General features: G+C 41.2%; 1 protein-coding gene across 3 annotated transcripts in view; it reads left to right on the top strand.

The window, feature by feature from the left end:
* The first annotated feature begins 41 nt into the window (after nt 1-41).
* ANXA2 (annexin A2) overlaps nt 42-19,868 on the top strand; it is a 43,909-nt gene continuing 24,082 nt past the window's right edge. Inside the window, exons 1-3 of one of the 3 annotated variants that reach the window (XM_044979353.1) lie at nt 42-205; nt 7,456-7,515; nt 12,555-12,654. In XM_044979353.1, coding sequence (XP_044835288.1) covers nt 7,468-7,515; nt 12,555-12,654 — 148 coding nt within the window. In that variant the 5' untranslated portion in view covers nt 42-205; nt 7,456-7,467. Of the gene's footprint in view, nt 206-548; nt 572-7,455; nt 7,516-12,554; nt 12,655-19,868 lie in introns of those variants that run through there. The other 2 variants (XM_044979354.1, XM_044979352.1) reach the window with 2 other exon arrangements.

The following is a 19,868-nucleotide window of genomic DNA, read 5'->3' as shown; positions in this document are numbered from 1 at the left end:
GCCAGCGTGAGTCAAGGCAGATGAGTCAGAGGCAGCCTGGGCGGGGTGGGGCGCCTCTCGTCAGGCTGCCGCAGGCTGGGGAGTGCCAGGGGGTGGGACTAGGCCAGACTGTAGATGTGGCTCTGTACAAAATCCCCACCCGAGCTGCCACCATCCTCCCTCTCTGAGTCCCGAGGAGCCCGGCGCAGCCTGTGCCTTGCCCCAGGTAAGTGCCCCCTCCCCCAGCTTGGCTGCCAGTGCTACCCCCTGCGGGGGGGGGGGTGCACCGCCTGGGCATTCACTAGGTGCGAGCGGGGGGTAGCTAAGCAAAGCTCCCCGGGGGACTGCAGCTGAACGAGGCGGCTCCTTTTGCAGACGTTGTTTCTGAAAGTTTTTGTATTTGAAACAGACCCGCTGAACAAAGCGCTCGGAGCGAGGAAGTTTCCCTGCCTAGTTTCTGCAGGGGGTGGGGGGGCTGGGCAGCGTAGGGCTAGGAAAAGCACAGCAGTTTCCTCTGCTAGGGACACACCCCGCCTCTGCTTCTGATGTGCAAGATGAAACTTATTTTAAGGGAGCCAGGAGGAGATTTAAGGTAACTGTAGCAGGCAGTGAATTCCAGGGAGCGGGAGAGAGGGGTGCATAAAACAGCCTTAGGAGGCAGTAACTAGCACCTGTAATAAAGTAATTAACACAATTGCTTATGCTGCAAATACCAGAATCTCTGCTAGACTGTTAGATGTCATGGCTGTTAATCAGAGAATTAGCCAGACTGCAACGTTGGGTGTGGCCTCCAGCGGGTAGAGTGCCTCTCCCCCCTCCCTGCTTTGCTCTTTTTTTTTTCTTTTTAAAATTTTTGCTGCATTGTCCTTCCCCCTCCCCCCTTTTTAAGGTGATTCTCAGTGTTCTGTTGCACATTCAGGTGGTTTCAGATGATCAGATCAAATCCTGTTTTAAAACTTGTTAGTATGAAACTACCATATTGATATCTCAACATTATCCTTTTCTGGGGTGGAGAAAAAGGAGGTTCGTTTAATAACCCCTACCAGGAGGAATTGGTCCCAAACTATTAAGAAGTCACTTAAGAACTAACTCTCTTGTCTTCCCCTGTTAAAGTACATTAAGGCTCTTTGAATGAATGAGTGGTTTTGCCATAGGCAAGATTCACTTTTTGACCAGAAGCTTTGCAGAGATTTATTTTAGACAATCAGCTGAGCTTTTAACTTTCAGTTTAAATGCAAGTTTGATTTAGGTATAACTAAGCTAATGTTGGACACAACAGAATAAAGTGTGACCCTGCTGCATAACCTGAGGAAATGGGCCCCACTTGTGGGGCTCTGGGTTACAGAAAATGGAATACTCACTCTTGCTTTCTCAGGGCGTGGTGGAGCAGTGCTACTGCAGCTATTCTAGCAGTTTCTGCCCCTACACTCTTCCTATATCGGTAGCTTTAGATAATGACTCTCCATAGCTGAGCCTCACTTCTCCTCTTATACCTTCTTCCCCCCACTACACAGATATATGTGCTGTCTGCCATGGAGCACTGTAGTGTGCCTGGGCTGCAGTTCTGTTTTATGCCCCATTCCCCCCCATTAGCAAAATTGCTGAGGTTGTGCTGCTCTTTGGGCCTTGTGGGTAGGTTTTGCACTACCCCTGCTGTGGGTGGGCAAGGAATATAACTGGATGAATACTGGGGTGCTTTCAGGGAGGCCACATATAGAGTTGGTTCATTACTGGACAGTTACAGTACAGTTTAGGATTCACTATTCATAAAAGTATTGAAACCCTATGCATTAGGACTCCGAATAAAGAGCACTTTTGTACTTGGAAATAAATGAAGACTGAAAGAGGTAACAGAATTACTCAAGGTTAATGTTCTATGCCACTGAGAGAGTTCAGTTAAAAGATGCACTTAGTCCTATATGTGGACACTGCCTGCTTGTCCATTTACTAAGTTAAGTGGGCTCTGCAGGGTAGGTTTGTGGTAGGACAGAGATTTCCTTCATGGGTTGATGTTGCAGGATTTGTGTTACTTCTGTTGCTTGGTTTGGTAGTACTGAACAGCCCCAGTGAGTGTATTTTTCTAGTTGCTCTTTTATGGAATGTTTTTTAATAGGTTTTCCTGCAGAATTTCAGGAATATTCTATTTTAAATATAGATCTAGAGAAGTCCTAGCTTTACTGTTGGTTAAGCACTCATGTATGGTATAGGCAATTGACATATTCCTGAAATGGAACATCTATAGCCCCTGGATTATGTAGTATTGACTGCTGGAAGAGAGAGAGTCTTAAAATACTGTGCATTGTTAATAGATCAAAATAATATTTTTTCACGTGGCCTATGAAATCTTTTCCTTTCCAGACAGGGGCTTCATTTGCCCTCCTAAACTCGGGGGTGTAGCTTGGGGACACAATCTGACTTGCTGTATTTCCAGTTACCGTTGTGTACAAATAAATGACTTTCGGTCCTTGTTCTATTCAGTTCAAAGACATTCTGTTCCTTTACTTTTTTGTGGTACTTTTCTTCCTCCTCCACACTTTTCCCCTAGCCTGTGGAGCAAAGCTCCTCTATTGCCACACCCTGTCTTGGTTGGAAGACTTAAACCAAACGGGCTCTTGATTGTAAGAGCTTCCATTCTTCTATTCTCTATTTCTTTGCTCCATAATCCTGGGACCACCCTTCTCTGTCATCCATAAAAGTGGTGCACATTTTCAGGCTAGGACAATAGGTTAGCTGTCTCCTCAGTATGATGATTGCTGCTTGTTTAGTTAACATCTGGCTTTTTTTTTTTTTCCTGGAACCTATGCATGTTTTCTTTCATGACACATCTGAATTGTGCTCAGAAACCAAGAGATCTGAGGCTGTCTAAATCAACATTAGCTGCTATAGCATTGTCACCAAATTGCCTGATGGTTGTTATGTGGGTGGAGGATCAGACACAGAGCAATAACAGTGTGGGCAATTGACCTGCAAGTATCTGAACTGTGTCTTCTCTCAGCAAAGAATAACTGAGAGCTCTCACTTCTCTGTGTATTATTAAAATAAAGAAATAGTGAAATTGTGATTCAGGATCACGATAGCCCTCTGAAGAAAAACAAATTGCTTCGGCTTGTCTACAAGTATGAAGTCTTGCCTTAAAGGTTTGGGAATAGAGGCCCAGATTCCTTCCAGTTTAAGGAAGAGCAAGGCCGTGCATGTGATTTTTATTTTAAATACATCCAAATCCAAACAGTATTAGTAAGAACTTCACCAGTAACAAGGGGGTTTACTTGAGGACTGCGAGAGTATCTTGACACATATGGGGCCAAAATTCTAATGAAGGAACTTGTGACTATCTACACATTTATTCTGTAATTGAAGATCTTTCTCTGCAACTTTGATGTTACAGAAATCCCCATTATGCTGCCAGTTTTCTTTTGATCTGCACTAAACCTGGTTCTGATTGGCTTTTGGTTGCTATAGCATTATTTGGTAACTCCATGAACATACCATTTTCATCTGTACAAGAGGGTGCGTTAGCTCAGTTACTGGATTCCGTTCAAGTTTTCTGTTCCAACAAGCCTGATTCAATGTGGTTTTTATTTGATTTAGAAATGGCAGGCTTGCAAAAAGCTGTCTGACAACTGTTGCTGTGTGAAAGCCTATACTGCAAATGCATTCACTTCAGCTTTCAGTGAAGCTTTTTAGTTCTTTGTGGCATGCAAGACCAAAGGATTTCTTAGTCACATGTCTTGAAGATGCTCTAAAATTGACCATCAGTACAAAGATTGCCTTGTTTGTAACATTTACTTTTATTAAGAAATAACAAGTACTTTGGCTTTCATAATGTAACTGCCATATCACAATCCTCATGATTAAGGCTTGTGCAAGACCTTAAGGCTTTCTCTCTGTTGCCTCTTTATAGAGGGTTGGACCTGGATTGTTCTGGATTTCTGTCCTAAGACTGATTATTTCAATGCAGTTGATGTTATCCCAAACTTCCTCCCTTAGATACCATATCTTAATTATTCCATAGGCAAATGAGTGGAGTTTAAACTTTGTTCTTTTCTCACCTAGATTGCTCCAGACGATTTAAGGATTCTTACTGTTCTGGGTGCTTATAAGCATACAAGCTTTACAGACACTTAAAACAAGCTAGGTCAGGTTAGATATGGATGAGATTACAGTAGCTATATTGAGTGAAATAATACAACAGCGTTCCTACTATTTACGGTTATAACAATTAATACATTTTCTAATTAAAAAAGGACTGATACCTGGAGTACATACTGTACAGCATTCCATTTGGTATTGTTTTATCAAAGACGTAGATGGGAAATAAGACAAGTTTGGAAGGAAGGGAAAATCATTCTTTACGGTTACAAAATTGTAACCATCACAATAAGCAAATCTAGCCTGGACAGCTGTAGAACAGCTGGGGCAGTTCTGTTCAGTTCTGTCTTGAACTCAAGCAACGTAGAAGAAAAAGCATTTGGCAAGTGGGGGGGGGGGGCTGAAGAAAAATAAACATTTGGCTAAGATGACATCATGAATATAATACTGTCGCTAAAAATATGGTGCTTGGGGGGGATATGGGCAGAGGTAGGTTTTATTTTTTTATTAAAAAATATAGAGCCTTATTTCTTACCTTATGTAACTTATTACACCGGGCCCCCTTTTTCAGCAATAACATATAGTACTGCAAAGATATCTAGGGACCAGTGCTTATTTTCTTTTGAATGTTTTCCTGACAAGATCATCCTGTTCTTTAGCAGCACTGGCTGATTGTATCTGCTCATCCCATCTTTTGATGACCCTGCGTGACAGAGAGGGTTGTTCTTTGCTTGGTATCGACTCTTAGAACTCTCATCTGCTTTCAAGAGAGCCACACTTGGAAACTGGGTACTATATTGTAAGGGGTTGGGATATACTAGCTCAAGGATGAGGGAGAGTTTCCAGCAATTTGGAAATGGATGAGAATTCTTCTAGAGGGAGTCCCACTGCGTATCTCTCCCGTTTGGGACTCCTGGACCCTCTCAGCTGAGCTGCCTCTGAGCTATTGGCTCCCCATCAGACTCCCGAGTGTGGGGCTGGCAGTTGGAAGACTGACTGAAAGGACGTGAGCAGGGTGTAGGGTGTCTGGGAGCAGGGAGATGGATTGGGGGAGTGAGGTAATGGGAAGGGGAGAACTGGCAGCAGGAGGAGTATTGCTGAGGACCCAAGAGGGAGGGAGGGAGGGAGGAATTCGGAGGGAGGAAGGAATTCAGAGTGAGGTTGAATATACTCTCGTTCAGTGTCTTGGTCCGGTGTACTGAGGACAAATATTCTGATCCTATATGTGCTAAATTTGTGCATGTGGGTGATGTACAGGCAATGCTATTGGTCTAAACATGAGAATGTCTAGTTTCCAACACCTTAACATAGCGTAATGCCTAAGATTAGTGGTATTAACAGGGGACTATTTCTCACCTATTAGCAGAAATGCCTCTGTCTAATCTAGCTAGTTCCTTTTCCCTGTTTGACATTTCCACTAGATTTCTTGGTGCTGGAGTCCTTAGAAGGCAACCTTCAATTTTAACTGATGAAATAGTTAATACTTATTTCAGTGGCACCATCAGAAGGTGACACAAATGGCTAGTGGAATTTGGGAGCGCCTACCTTCCTGCCAGAATTTCAGGAATGCAGTGATGTTGCCCAAATTCCTCCCTCAAAAAAATTCTCCTCCTCCTCTTACTCATGATTTAGGACCCTCCCAGTCAAACAATACTACTGCCCAGGCAAAGAAACTCAACTTGTCAGGGAAAAATGGTATAATGGCATCAGCTTGTCCAATTGAAATGTTCATTTTTGTAGTTTATAGGATCTATGCACATTAGGCTTATTTTTCATACATCTAGAAGTATGATCATATTAGGTGCTTAAAAACCAATAGTCTTTGGAACTTCAAAAATTTCAGCATGCTTAGTTTCCATCACCAAGTATTGCTGAGCCAAGGCAACAGCTTCCTTCTATGATGTGAAATGGATAAGCTTTTTTTGGCCACGGAAGCTATGCCCCACAATTATGCAGATTATCCTACTCCATTGCATTGTTCCTTTTGGGGTCTGTATTTTGATGGGGTCCTTAGTATTTGTGATCAGATACTCATGCTGCTAATCACTATTTGTGTCCCTGGCTTGTAATTTTTATGTTTTTAGTAGCAATATTAGAAACTGTTTAGCCACTCAAGTGCAAAGTAGCAAAGTTAGGCAAGTCTTCTGGCTCAAGTGTTCCAGATCAAATTACATCAGCTGCTTCTGTAAAATACAAATAACTTAAATTCACAGAGGCCATTTCAAGACTTGTGATTGAGGAATTTAGCCTCTGAGTTGCAGATCATTTGCCTAAAGCAGTTGTTTTTAATTGCTTTTTGGCAGTTGTCTGGGCCGAGGGTACAGTTTCTCTAAAAGAAATTTGTTGATACTAAAAAAAAGTTGATCAGTGTCTCTGTGTTCAAAAAATCATTAATCTAATATCCTTAGTGTGGTGGTATTCTAGCAAAGCAGTCATTAATTAGAGTCATGACTCAGATCAGATTTTTAGGAAATAGCCCTCAGTTGATGAGTGGTATTGATTTTGAAATGTGTTTGAGGGTTTTTTGTGTTTTGGGTGGTGGTTTTTTTTTTTTGTTTGTTTGTTTTTGTAGGAGTTCTTTGACTTACTGGAGACCTGACAAGTCTGGTTTCTTTGCCTGGGTAGTAGTAGTGTTTGACTGGGATGGTCCTAAATCATCATGAGGAGAATTCTTTTTAAGGGGAGGAATTTAGGCAACATCACTGCATTCCTGAAACTTAATGACTGAAATTTAAAAGTGGATTTAAAAGTGGACATCAGCAAAAGTGATTAGAGTAAAAATAGTCGGTCATATAGGAGAGCCAAGACCAATTCCTATCCAGGTGTGATGTGTGCCATTTACTGTATACTCTTGAGATACTCCCTTACTTGTTACTTCAGCTCTTGCTGCAGGGGTGGCCAACCTGTGGCTCTGGAGCCACATGCGGCTCTTCAGAAGTTAATGTGCGGCTCCTTTTATAGGAGGGTGGAGCTGCAGGCACCAACTTCCCAATGTGCTGGGGAGTGCTCACTGCTCAACTCCTGGCTCTGCCCCAGGCTCTGCCCTCACTCCACCCCTTCCCTGAGCCTGCTATGCCCTCTCTCCTGCCCCTGCCTCCTGCATGCCTGGAACAACTGATTGGGAGGGAGGGGGAGGTGTGGATCAGCGTGGGAGGTGCTGGGAATCAGGAGGGGGGTGTTTGAGGGACAGCTGACATATTACTGTGGCTCTTTGGCAATGTACATTGGTAAATTCTGGCCCCTTCTCAGGCTCAGGTTGGCCACCCCTCTCTTGCTGGATTGTCCCAACTTCGGTGTGGTGGTATAACAGGGCTAGTTTAATGTGCTGTAGCATGTTGGTAAAAAAAAAATGTTTATGAAGTCTTTCTCTTTTTTTCCCCTCTCCAGTTTCCTTTCAAGATGTCCACAGTTCATGAAATTCTAGGCAAGCTCAGCCTTGAGGGAGATGTAAGTATCACTGAGGAGCTAGAAAAGAGATTTGGTATGACTTTCTCTTAAATGCCTGTCTTGTTTGCTTTCCAGGATGCCTTTGTTAGGGTTGAGACTGAACTGTACTGATTGTAAGGTGAGGCTGTAAGACTCCACATACTTGAACTGACCCAGACTAAAAGCTAAGTCGGTGTTACTCCATCTCTGGTGCTAGAGACACATGTGACCCATAGGGCACAACCCACATCTCTTGAGGAGTCCCTGGATTTAATTAAGGCTTCTCCAAAGCTGATGGTGTGGTCCTGGTGCTGCTTGACATGTTAAACGCAGGGAACACTGAGCAGACAGACGAGTTGATGTGACTCCTCCCTGCCTCTCCAGATAGACAAGAGCATTAGAAGCAGGAAGGGGAGAGAAATGCCCCCATAGTTTACGCCGTCCAAACAACAAGAGAGGTGGAGAAGAAAGAGAAAAAGACTGAGATTGGGCCAATTCCAGAGTTGGTGTATAAGTGGTGTGAGTTCGAGCTGGTCAGAAAATGCTTTTTTTTCCTGCATAATTTTTTGATGAAAATGGAAACGTTTTCATTTATGTCTGAAATGCTCAGCTTTTTGTTGAAAAACCAAAAAAAAAAAATTGAAAAACTGAAATGTTTCAGTTTTTGGTTACTGAAAGTTGAAGATTAGAAAAATGTTCAATTTTGGTGGGTTTTTTGGTCAAAACACCAGATTTATCTCCCCCCTCCCAAAAAAATCTCTCCAAAGTCATTTTCTCTACAAAAGGAAACAATTCCCTGGGCTCTTCCCTCCCCCTCCCCCCCCTTCCGTACAAGAGTTCGGACAATATTCTACCAGCTCTAGCATGAGGCCATGGATGTTAGCTTACCCCTTGTCTGCATTTGTCCTAGTGTATTAGTGGAGCAGTCCCAGAAAGCCACAGGTGGCTCTGTGTGCTCCATGATGTTGCAATGGTTCGTGATGACATTATCACAATGTAATAGCAGACTATTGTGCCATGAATTTGTGGTTGCCTGTGATTGTAATCAGGGAGGAAGTGAATCCCAGCTCCGCAGTTCTGACTACCTTCTTCTGGCTGGGTACATTTTCATGGCTGGTACCTGCAGCGCTGTATTGGGTAACCACAAACGTTTTGGCCTATTTTTGGCACTTGCTCCTAATGCAAGTAAGCAGTAGAGCTGGGTTAATACTGAAAAAATATTCAGTTGACTAATAAAAAAGCTTCCTTTGGCCATTCACATCTAACCAATACAACTGAAATCCTAAATAATAGCAGAGAATTATCAAGTCAAACCAAACATTAAAATTAACCCTCAACCAGACTCCCCCCCCTGCCCCCAATCAGGTAATTTCAAGTAATGAATACTGTGACACTTGGGTTGTGAGGCACCTTGCTACCATCTGCCCTTGGTGTGAGAGCCTTGTCTGTGCTTGCTCTGGATCAGTCCTGACTCCACTGGTCTTGGTCAACACAATGCTCCCCTCCCTACACAGACTCTGCTGTCTCTCTGCAGGTTATGGATAGGATGTTCCAACCCCCGAGCCCTCTGAGCATCTCCATTGAGTGTCCAGCCCCTGGTCCACTGGCTACTCACAATATTCACAGATTTGCTGCTCCCAAAGAAGCAGCACACTCCAGTTTCACTGAGATCACTTACTCAGATCACTGCTCCGCTTAACACACTGCACTTTGGTATCTTTTATAGTGAAAACAAGCAGCAGTTTATTTAAAAAAGAGAAAAAATTCAAATGATCTCAAGCAGAAGTAATGGAAACGTAAAATTCATTGGCTGCATTCTAGAACCTAGACGTAATGAATATTTTCATTTCTTATAGATCAAGGGTCACTCCAAAATCCTTCCAATTTTTTTCATGAGATAAAATGTGCTGCCAGCTTGTCTCCTACGTGAAGACTCCTGGGTGTGTCTTTGCAATCCCCGATATACCAAGACAGTCCTTTGATCTTTATTCATCAGCCAGACACCCTTTTGCTCTGTGCTCCTTCGTATAGATTTCACAATCACTTGTCGATTTCACAATCCTGATTATCTGTTGGCTCAGTACGTAAATAGACTCATTGTGAGCCACAATGACCAGACCGAAAGATAACATCTACTGCCCGCTTCCAGAACAGAACCTGTTGAAGGCGGGTCACCACCTGGTGACCTACCTCTAATTTCAAGGCTTCAAGGACATAATTTCCAGTGTAGATACATAACTTCTTAAATGTTATCCATACAGATGTTTCATAATGATTAGGATGACTAGTGAGCTGCTGTCTCTGAGACCTTTGGTGACTTACTGAGTATTTAACTGACCCAGAGGATCCCTGTAAAACTCTGTGCAACGTGAATTAACTGTTCCTGATTAACTCTGTGTGGAAACTTATTCCAGACTAAGCATGCTTTATTCCAAATTAGCTTAATCCACAAAACTAATTTAGAATAAAACACTTGTATTCTGGAATAAGAGCATCCACGTGTGGAGTTAATCAGGAATAGCTATTCAGAATCCTAGAATAACTCCCTGCATAGACAAGCCTTCTATGAGGAGGCCCCCTTGTTCAAAGGCATAATAATGCCCATCTCTCAAGCAACTGTTCTTAAGGATGGTCCTGGTTTCTCCTGTGGAACCTGATTCGGCTGCTCTCTCCAGCCCTACAGTATCTCAGTCTTATCCTATATATGCTCTGGAAGGAGGAAGCTGAGCTGAAGTTAACTCCCTGACTCCTGGTAGAGTCTGTGTCCTACCACAAAGTTTTCAGAGGCAGCATTGTCTTGTGGTTAGGGGAGAGCACTGGTAGTCAAGAAACCTGGATTCTAGTCACGACTCTGCCACTGACTCAGTGTGACTTTGAGCAAGTTGTTTAGGCCACAGTTTTCAGAAGTGACTCTTGATTTTGGGTTCCCAGTGTCAGCTATCTTTAAGAGACCCTGATTTTTGACAAATGTTGAGCATCCTCCCCCTCTGAGAATTAGGCTCCTTGAAGATTTCTCAACCTGGGCACCCAAAAAAATGAGGTACTCAGTATCACTAATCGCTTCTGAAATGTTGGCCTTAACCTCATTTTCCCCTTTGTAATGCACTACCTTTGTGAAGCATTTGGCGATCCACAGTTGAAAGGAACTGTATAAGTGAAAAGCATTATTTCATTCTCTGCTTTGGTCTTACTCAAACTGCCCATGTTGCTTACACTTTAGGGCTGAAATTCTACCATTGGATGCATGATCAAGACACCTGTTAAACTCAATGGAAAGTCAGTGGGAACTACTTGCATATCCAAGGGCAGCATATGACTTTGAGTGCCTGAGCAATTCAGGAAGAAACAATCCTGAAACTTAAATGGGCCCTATTTTTTCTCCATTGCAGATACCATTTGTCAGCATTATATTCAGTTCCAATGACTCTCACAATGCATAGGGAGGGAATGAGATACCAAAGTGCCATCTCACCTTGCTTTTTCAAATCTAACTCTCCCAGGCTAACCAGGCTAGATGTACCAGATTATCCAACTATGCCAAGTTAATCAGCTGAAACCTTCAAATCTGTATTGTGTAACACATGGGCTTTGTGGTAGGAATCTTTCAGGCACACACATTTCTCCAGGAGTGCATTAAGCTTTTCCATTTGCTGTTGTTGGCAGTTAAACGTATAGATTCTGGGGAATCATGCATCCTGTGGTGTGGCTCTGGGCCAAATTCTGGCTGCTTTGATTGAAAGGGCTGTTAATAGTAGGGACAAAAATGGGTGTTTCTTTTCCGTAATGTTTTTGCTTCCCTGTCTCTGCAGTGTAGCTCAGATTTTCAAAGGAGGGCACAGTGTGTATACCAGTGTTTTTTTATCCTGGGTAAGTAGTTGTGCAGATATCATATCTGTGGTCAACTTCAGTGATGCCTTGTATACATGCCCTTCTTTAACAATTTGACCTTAAAGCAGTGGTTCTCAACAAGGAGTTCACCAACTCATCTTGATATTTACCTAGTTTTACAACAGGCTACATAAAAAGCACCGGTGAAGTCAGTACAAATTTCATACAATGATGTGTTTATACTGCTCTATTGTACATTTCAGCATATAGTATATATATTCAAGTTGATTTATTTTATAATTTATATGGTAAAAATGAGAGTGTGAGAAAGTAAGCAATTTGTCAGTCATACTATACTGCTTTTATATTTGTATGTCCAGTTTTGTAAGCAAGTAGTTTTAAAGTGGGGTACACAAGACAAACCAGACACCTAAAAGGGGTACAGTGGTCTGGAAAGGTTGAGAGCCACTGCCTTAAATAGTTTGAAGGTACAAAGGAAGTAAGTGTCTTAAGTGTTGAAACCCTTTGTCTATTATGTGAGCCTCCTGCTGGAGAATTTGGGTAGACATCAGGCCCTAGGCATTTCAAAGCTCCCTGTGTGATTACTGGGGTGCTTTCAAGCTGCAATATACCCGGAAAATAATGAGAGAGATTTTTTGATCCTGTAAAATCCATCAGCTGTGTGGAGCACAGAATTTGGTCCACTGTACATAACTTATTCACTACTAATTCTGATTCCTTCCTCCACCATAGCATTATGAGTGATAGTCCGCCTTTGATTCATATCAGCTGTAAATTTGAATTTTCCAGGTTTTTATCATTTTGATTCAACTCTTTTAAAATCTTTTCCATACTGACTTTATGGAATGAATTTCTTTGAATTCTAGCCAGCACAATTTGTTAAGGTTTTTAACATTTTAACTTTAATGGGTGAATTGTCCTCAGAATTACAGTGTGATTTCCACCCCCAGTGATGTTATGCCCATTTGCGTGTGCTTTCTCTAACGCCAGATGCACGGCTGCAGGCGGATTCGTGGAACAGTAATACATTTAGAAGGTCAAATGCAGTGGCTCTTAGCTGAATTCCAGTTATATTAATACGTTGTCCACGTGTGCATATTGGGGGGGCGAGGAAATATGACCCAATGATACTTTACCTTTTGGGAATAATACATTAACCACAAGCTAAGTGTAAGACTTTAATTTTACTTCTTTTTTTTTTTTTATCTCAGCATTCTCTTCCTCCGAGCGCATATGCCACTGTCAAGGCGTATGCCAACTTTGATGCTGACAGAGATGCTGCAGCCATTGAAACAGCCATCAAGACCAAAGGTAGGGGAAATGGGTCTCTCTCTCTCTCTCTCTCTCTCTCTCTCTCTGCCATTATACTTGCAAATGATAGAGCTGATATAATATCAATAGGTGCTGGGTTTCTTGACCTACCACTTACTGTCCTTAATCCAAGGCATTTATTTTGGATGTTCTTCTTAATGACTTGTGCTATTGAAATCTTGGCAGAGAAAGACTTAAGACTGCCAGTAGAACAGTCTTAGAAAGAGAATGAAGTTTTGTAATTAAATCTGAATGTTTTTAGCAAAGGAAGGTTGGGCTAGTCTATAAAAATCTGCATTTCCTTCCCAAGGTTTAATCTGAACTTTGAAAAAAATGATTAAACCAATTAAACAGTGCATTTAAATCTTTTGCCTTCTAGGATAAGGAATTCATTATTTCTTTTCCATGGAAAAATGGTCTAATATTTTGAAATGTTGGGTGTAAAAGTAAAGGGACCCAACTGGAAAGTGTGATACCGCAATGGAAACAATAACATCATTTTATTGTTGCATAATTTGATGATTCATTATTTGCATTCAGTTAGCACCTGGTGGTCCCAACTCATTGTAGGGCCCAGTCATGCTAGGGGCTGTACAACTGTATAGTGGGAGACAGACCCTGCCCCCAAAGAATTTTACAATAGAAATTAAGAAGAGTCACACAGCAGATCTCTGACAGAGCTGGGAATGGAACCCTGTTCTTGTGACTCTGTCTAGTGCCGTGTCCACTGCCTCTACAAAATATTACAGCATTGAAAATGGCCTTTTATATGGTTGCCACATCCCTGAGTATAATTAAATCTCTGAACTGGACTTTTCCCATTCAGATAGTCTAACTTTGATAAAAGGTGACCATGCCTAATCAGAGCGGTAAATAGCAAATGGGCAAGATGCTGAAATGTTAATGTTAGGCCCTGCCTGTGCTCCTCCTCCAACTTTTACCTGAGTTAGTAACAAGTTTGTTTGGTTAGCTCTGACCATGGCTACGAGGGTGATGGTTGTACCCCAGTCTTACAGTTCGCTGCTGATGGGTGCGGTGGCATGCACAAACTAAACAGATTGCAGGATCAGGGCCTTGGTTAGTAACTATGGTAGGTAGCCATGCATCCCCTTTATTAGAGAGCCCACTGCAGTATGATTGTCTTCCAGTAATTGATTACTGTTCTTTTGCTGTGTCCTAACGGTGCCTGTGTAACCAGTTTGGCAGGTTTTCCGTCTTCCCTGCTCTCTGTGCAAGAAGGCGTTCAAGGCTGCTGGTTAGGGCTGGTTGAAATTTTTCCATGGAAACTGTTTTTAATGGAAAATTGGCTTTTCAATAGGGCTGGTTTTTTGGGTTTTTTTTTTCTGGTTGTAACAAGTGTCTACTTTTTGCAGAAAAATTAGAATCCGTGTCCAAACAAACAAAAAGGGCCTGGAAACCAAAATATTTTGATCTGTAGTGTCTCATGGGAGTTGTAGTTTGGGTGCTTTGTGCCAGTGTTCTCTATGGACCAAGCTCCCCAGCTGCACTTCATCTCCCACAATGTAAAGTGGCCATCTGAATACTGTGGGGAGACTGGTGCATTATGGGAGAAGTAGTCCCACTGTAGATCCCAGTTTACAAAGGAGAAGGGGGAGCATGATGCACCTGAACTGCAACTCGTGTTGCAGTGGCATTTCAATGTTGAAATATTTCAGTTTTTGGCTGAAGTCATTTTTCAGCTTTTCACCAAAAACTCAACATTTCCCACGGAGAAAACCCCTTTTTCCGACCACCTCTGCTGTTGGTGCCTCTCAGTGTCTTGCAGGCGCTCTGTCCCTGCTGAGGCCCTGTGGAGTGGTTGCCCAGGTTTTCACAGAATGCAGATACAAATGCAGCTAGGCAGCATGGTATTTTTGTTGTGGGGAAAGAACTGCCTTGTGGACACGACTCTACCCTGTCATCCCAAACTGGTTACAAAAATATTCCATTGTACCTATAGCCTGGACATGTAGGGCAGTAGCAACTCGGTCTCATCCTCCTTCATAACAAAGAAAGGGTGTGGTTAATATTCCAGAGTCTCCTCCGCTCAGGATCAGAAAACAGGGTTGGGTGTGGCTGGAATTGCTGAGGTTTTGCCAAGAAGCCAGAACAGAGAGGCATTAATAAAAGCTGAGCCATTTATCATCTGAAGGAAATGCTGAGTTTCATGAATCTGAACAAAGTCCTCTTTTTATTCCTCCGCATTGTGTCCAGGAAACGTAACGAGTGATGGGATTAAACCATTGCCTGTTCCTCACAGCACGACATTTCTATGCGAGGGAAACTTTTAAAAAAAGTTACAAGGGTTATTTTGTAATTAACTATCATAAAAAAAAAAAAAAAAAACACCGCCACCAGATGCCACCACGCAGGGAGAAATAACAATTTCCCTTTCTCTAAGAGCTCATCCTACCGAAGTAGGAGTGGATTTTTTAAATCTGAAATTCACATTTGTTTTTAAAACAAACAAAGCTTCTTGCAAGGGAGGGCTGATGAAGGGTACGTGGCCCTGCTGCGTATGTGTGTAGTTTTGTCTAGCTTTAATCAACAATATTTTGCAGTGCTGATTATAGGACAACTTTTAACATTTCAAAAGTACTGTGAAGCCTTCTGGATAAAGACATTTACTCTAGCATATCAAGCTGTTAACTATTGTAATTTCCATTAAATATCCTGGGAAATGGAAGGGCTTGTCCTGTCAAGAAAAGCCAGGCTAATGTTTGTTCACTTTCTTTGAACTAGAATAATCAATTTGCTGAATTTATTTGGACAATCTGGGGAACACATCTGCTTAACTGTACCAAAAGTAGTGCCTGATCCTGCAGATACATAAATAATAAGGAAACATACTCATACATAAGTGTGTGCAGGATTGGGCTTATATCTGTTATCCAGAAGTCACTCAAGGTAATAATGTGTGGACTTGTAAATGGAGACTCTGGTTTTGATGTTGACTGTTCCATTGTAAGGACAACTACCCAAAGAGAACATGCCTAAGGGAGATAAAGCACAAGAATTCTGAAAACCATATCTTTAAAGTTCCAGTTCTTTGTAGTTTGATTACTTGAATATGGAGCTTGGGCTTTTGTTACTGCAGAAGACCAGTAGAATTTCCATTTGCCAACTCTCTAAACATACGTTTGTTTGCCATGGTATGTCTGCCAGACAAGAAATGAGCTAATAGAAAAACCAGTGTAATGACAATATTAGGAATTACTTCTGCAAACAAACAATGGAAAAGATTTGTGGGATTTTCCCGATCTTTAATAAGAAAGACTGATCAATATTTATACACTGATAAACCTGCAGGCACCTATACGATCTTGTGTTTCCACCAAGTATCACTGATATTTATGTATCTCAGTAATTATTGTTTGTATAGTGCTTTGAATGTATAAAATGCTGTATAAGTGGATCATGGAATTAAAAGAGAATAAGTCTATATATTCTATTTGGATTGTTTTAAGATGAGCAGAAAGCTGCAGCTTTCATAATAGACTATAAATAGCTAAGCAAACAACTGGATTATGTAGGTAACCACTCATGTTGTCCAGTTCAATAAAGCATGGAAAGTTAAAGTGGAGATTGCCCGTCATGGTTTCTGGCTTGAGAGCATACAGAAGAGGATTCGTTGCAGCTAAACCCACACCTTTCTTTTTGATCCCAGCGTCTGGACAACAATACTACTGTGAGAATGTTGTGAGAATTTTATAATTCTTGGGATGCCCTTTTACCTTGTAATTATTTCATAGCAGTACTATTGAGATTGCCTCCCTCAGAGCTTGACAAATTCTGTTAGGAAACATCTGGGTGTGGTTTTGGCACTGGAGGTTTTTTTTTTCTTTTTTCTTTTTTTCCTTTTTTCCCCAGTGTTCTTTTGTTAAGGAATTAGAATGCAACAGTAAACCACTGTCAACTAATCTGAAAACTCACTACAACTAATCCAGTTGTTGCCTAAAAATCCAAGCAGCATGAATCACACGGCCATAATTCTCTAATTTGGTGGTAATTTATCCTACCTCTGTCTTCCTCCTAAATCAAAAGCATGTGTTGTTTAATCTATAGAATGCATGCACCTTCTGTAGATTACAGAAATAGCATAGCACAAGCATTTCATCTTTCTGATTAACAACTCGGCTTTTAGGCCTATATGTATATGTAAATCTGCGATTTACCTTCTAGTAGAAACGCTGGCATGTATCCCCTAGAAACTGAGCAAATCCATGCAAAAATATGACTGAGCATGTAAAAGTTTATTGCTCTAAATATCTGATTGGCCTTGGATTAAATGCACAGAGTGCACAGCACAACTGTGGGTAGTTTACCATACAAGTCAAAAAACCTAGAGAAGAAAAACCCTCTAAAATAGAAAAGAATGAATCCAGATTACATAAAATGGCTTGTAATTAACTGCAACACAAGCCCAGAGTTAGCATAAATGCCAGTAAACCGATTACCTCTGGCTTATTCCCATGTGTAATAGGACATGTTTATTACAGAGGCCAGGCTTCAATTTTTTTACAGTATTCATTTCCTTCGGAAAGGACTGAGGAAATCATTTGAGACCTTACCATATGCAATGTAGGTGTTGGCATAGAGCTTCGTAGAAAATTGGCCAAGTACCTCTGCCTGCTGATGCATGGCTGCACATGTTGCATTGGATAATACAGGTATCCAAACCTAGATACCTAGATGTGCATTCAAAAAGTCAGGATAGAAAAAAACATATAACTTGCACTGAATGTCCATATTCTTTTTAATTAGCAAAGTATGCTTACTATTTGCGTGTGTGTGTGTATATATAATGCACACATACCTGTTTAATTCATGAAAATGTTGTATCTATGCATACTTACAATTCAGAACAGGTAATGGAGTTGGGTGAAAAATTTAATAAATTCATAAAACAAATTTTGCCTTTTTTCCTTTTGAGAATTGAGCATAGTAACTGACTGTTTCTTGAAAATAATTTTGCTGAATAATTCTTATTCTTTGGCATACTTGTGGGCAGTTGGTTTTGATGTTTTAAAATTCAAACTATGACAAACTTGTAACCTAAGTAACATGATATATCTGTTCATCCAATAAAAGAACAGATATCTTACAGTTCTTTGTGTGAAAGTGCTCACAGAATAAGCATTCAATACATTAATCTTTTCCAGAAACCAGAGGAGTGACAGTGTCCCCTAATACCTAGATTTTTCTAGAAGATTGTATTCTGTATGTGGATAGTCCTGCATGCCTGTGCATGTTAATGGTATTCTTAATGTGTGAGAATAAAAGCTTAAAGGGAATCTCCGTTGACATGGATTTATGAAAATCCAGCCTAGCATGTTCTGGGAAATACTCCCTCATATCTACAAAACTACATTGAACAAATATATTTTTGAGTGTTAATAGTAGCAGCAAAGAGATGCAGTGCTGTAATATACCTCACAGAGAGACCCCTACAAAGCAAAATACAACAGGAGAAATCCTGGCCATGTTGAAGTCAAAGGCAAAACTCCATTGACTTCAATGGGGCCAGGATTTCTCCCAAGAATTATAAAACTATATACCTCACCATTCAAATCGGATAGTCCCAAAACAGTTCAAGGAGCCTTGGGGCCAGATTTACAAAAATATTTAGGTGCCTAAAGCTACAGTCAAAATAGTAATGCTTCCCATGCACTTTGTATGGTAGAGTCATTTGATTGTCATGAAATAACACACTGGAGGCTTAGAGTTAGCACCAACTTACCTGCAAACCTGAATTTACTTATTTATTTATAGTATTGTATTTTTGGTTTAATGCCAAAACAGCATCACTGGCTTCCTTTGTTAACATACTAGCTTTCTCACTGGTTCATATTACCCTTAACAATTATGAATGTCATTCCTGTTTCCCCTTATCCTCCTATAAACATAAAATTTCTCATTCTTTTATAGCTGTTATTTAGGAAATCACATAAACTGGGCGCCATCTTGTTGCTATCTGTGGTGCATTGCTAGCTTTTAAAGCCATTTGGCTAACCTTGTATTTATTTATTTCCATCTCTATCTGTTTGCCTCCCTCACACACACACACACACACCCCATCCAACCAGAGTTAACAAATTGATCTTTGTACCTACCCAAATGAGAGCTGAAACCATGGTGGCAATGGCTGTGTTTAAACAAGGTGGTTACTGGGAGTGCAGTTTCCCTGACTGGGGTAGACCATTTATTTGTTTTCCCTGTATGGCTATGTGGGTGCACAGTTCTCTGAAAAATCATCCCTTCTCAGCACTGTTATTGCTAGCGTGGATTCAGCCATGGGTTGGGTAGCTGTACAAAGCCCAGTGCCCTTTTTTGATTTGAAGTACTTAAAAGTTGAAGGGTTGCTGTCAAAACTGGTAAGCCTGGACAAAGTCCCGTATTCAAAGACTGCAGAGATACAGTCCCCCGCTATTCCATCCAGACTGTCCTTGGAAATTAAAGGCAAAACTAAGATTCATGATAAACAAACTGATGCACTTATGCTGCCTCCTGCTGTAAGCGCCCCACAACTTTTTGCTGGGAGACAATCCAAGTATCTGCTGGCTTTTCTGGTACCTAGACGCTTATCAAGACAAGCCCATTCATAAGTGGCCCTTTTAAAAGCCAAAAAAAAAGGGGCAGGGGGCAAATCTAAGTCAATCTGTTCATTTATACAGCTGAGGTTTTTACTTCCTCCTTTCTTGCCGATTAAGCTGCAATGCTGAAGTTACAGTGGCAGCAGCAGGCCCACTTGTATGACAGAAAAATTATCAGTAGGGGAAAAGAATATTTTTTTTGTCATAAAAAGAGTTAAAATTTTCAACTTGAAAATGTCTGTTTTCTGAGCCTGGAAGGAGTTGTCACACTAGAAAAAAAGTAGAATATCAAAAGTAACATCATCAACTCTGCATGTTACTCACGGGTAGAAATATACAAGCGAAATATGCTCAGCAAAAATAAGTTTGCTTTTAATGAAGATTGAAGGAAACAAGCTTTAACTTCCAGAGCTTTAGTGAGCAGCAAAGTGAGATCAGCCCTTCAGCCCCACCCTGTGTTAGCAAATGTGAGTCAGTATCCTGTTCAGAGCCGTTATTAGCTTCATATCTCCCTGCGCTGAAGTGCAAGCATGCATTTTCCATGAAATGCCAGAGCAATGAATAGACTTGTGTTTCCATCCCCAGAGCATCTGAACAGGAAACTTTAATGTGAATATTTGT

This window comes from Mauremys mutica, chromosome 11 (assembly GCF_020497125.1).
Source record: "Mauremys mutica isolate MM-2020 ecotype Southern chromosome 11, ASM2049712v1, whole genome shotgun sequence".
Taxonomy (NCBI): domain Eukaryota; kingdom Metazoa; phylum Chordata; order Testudines; family Geoemydidae; genus Mauremys; species Mauremys mutica.
This window is presented reverse-complemented; position numbering and strand designations above follow the sequence as displayed.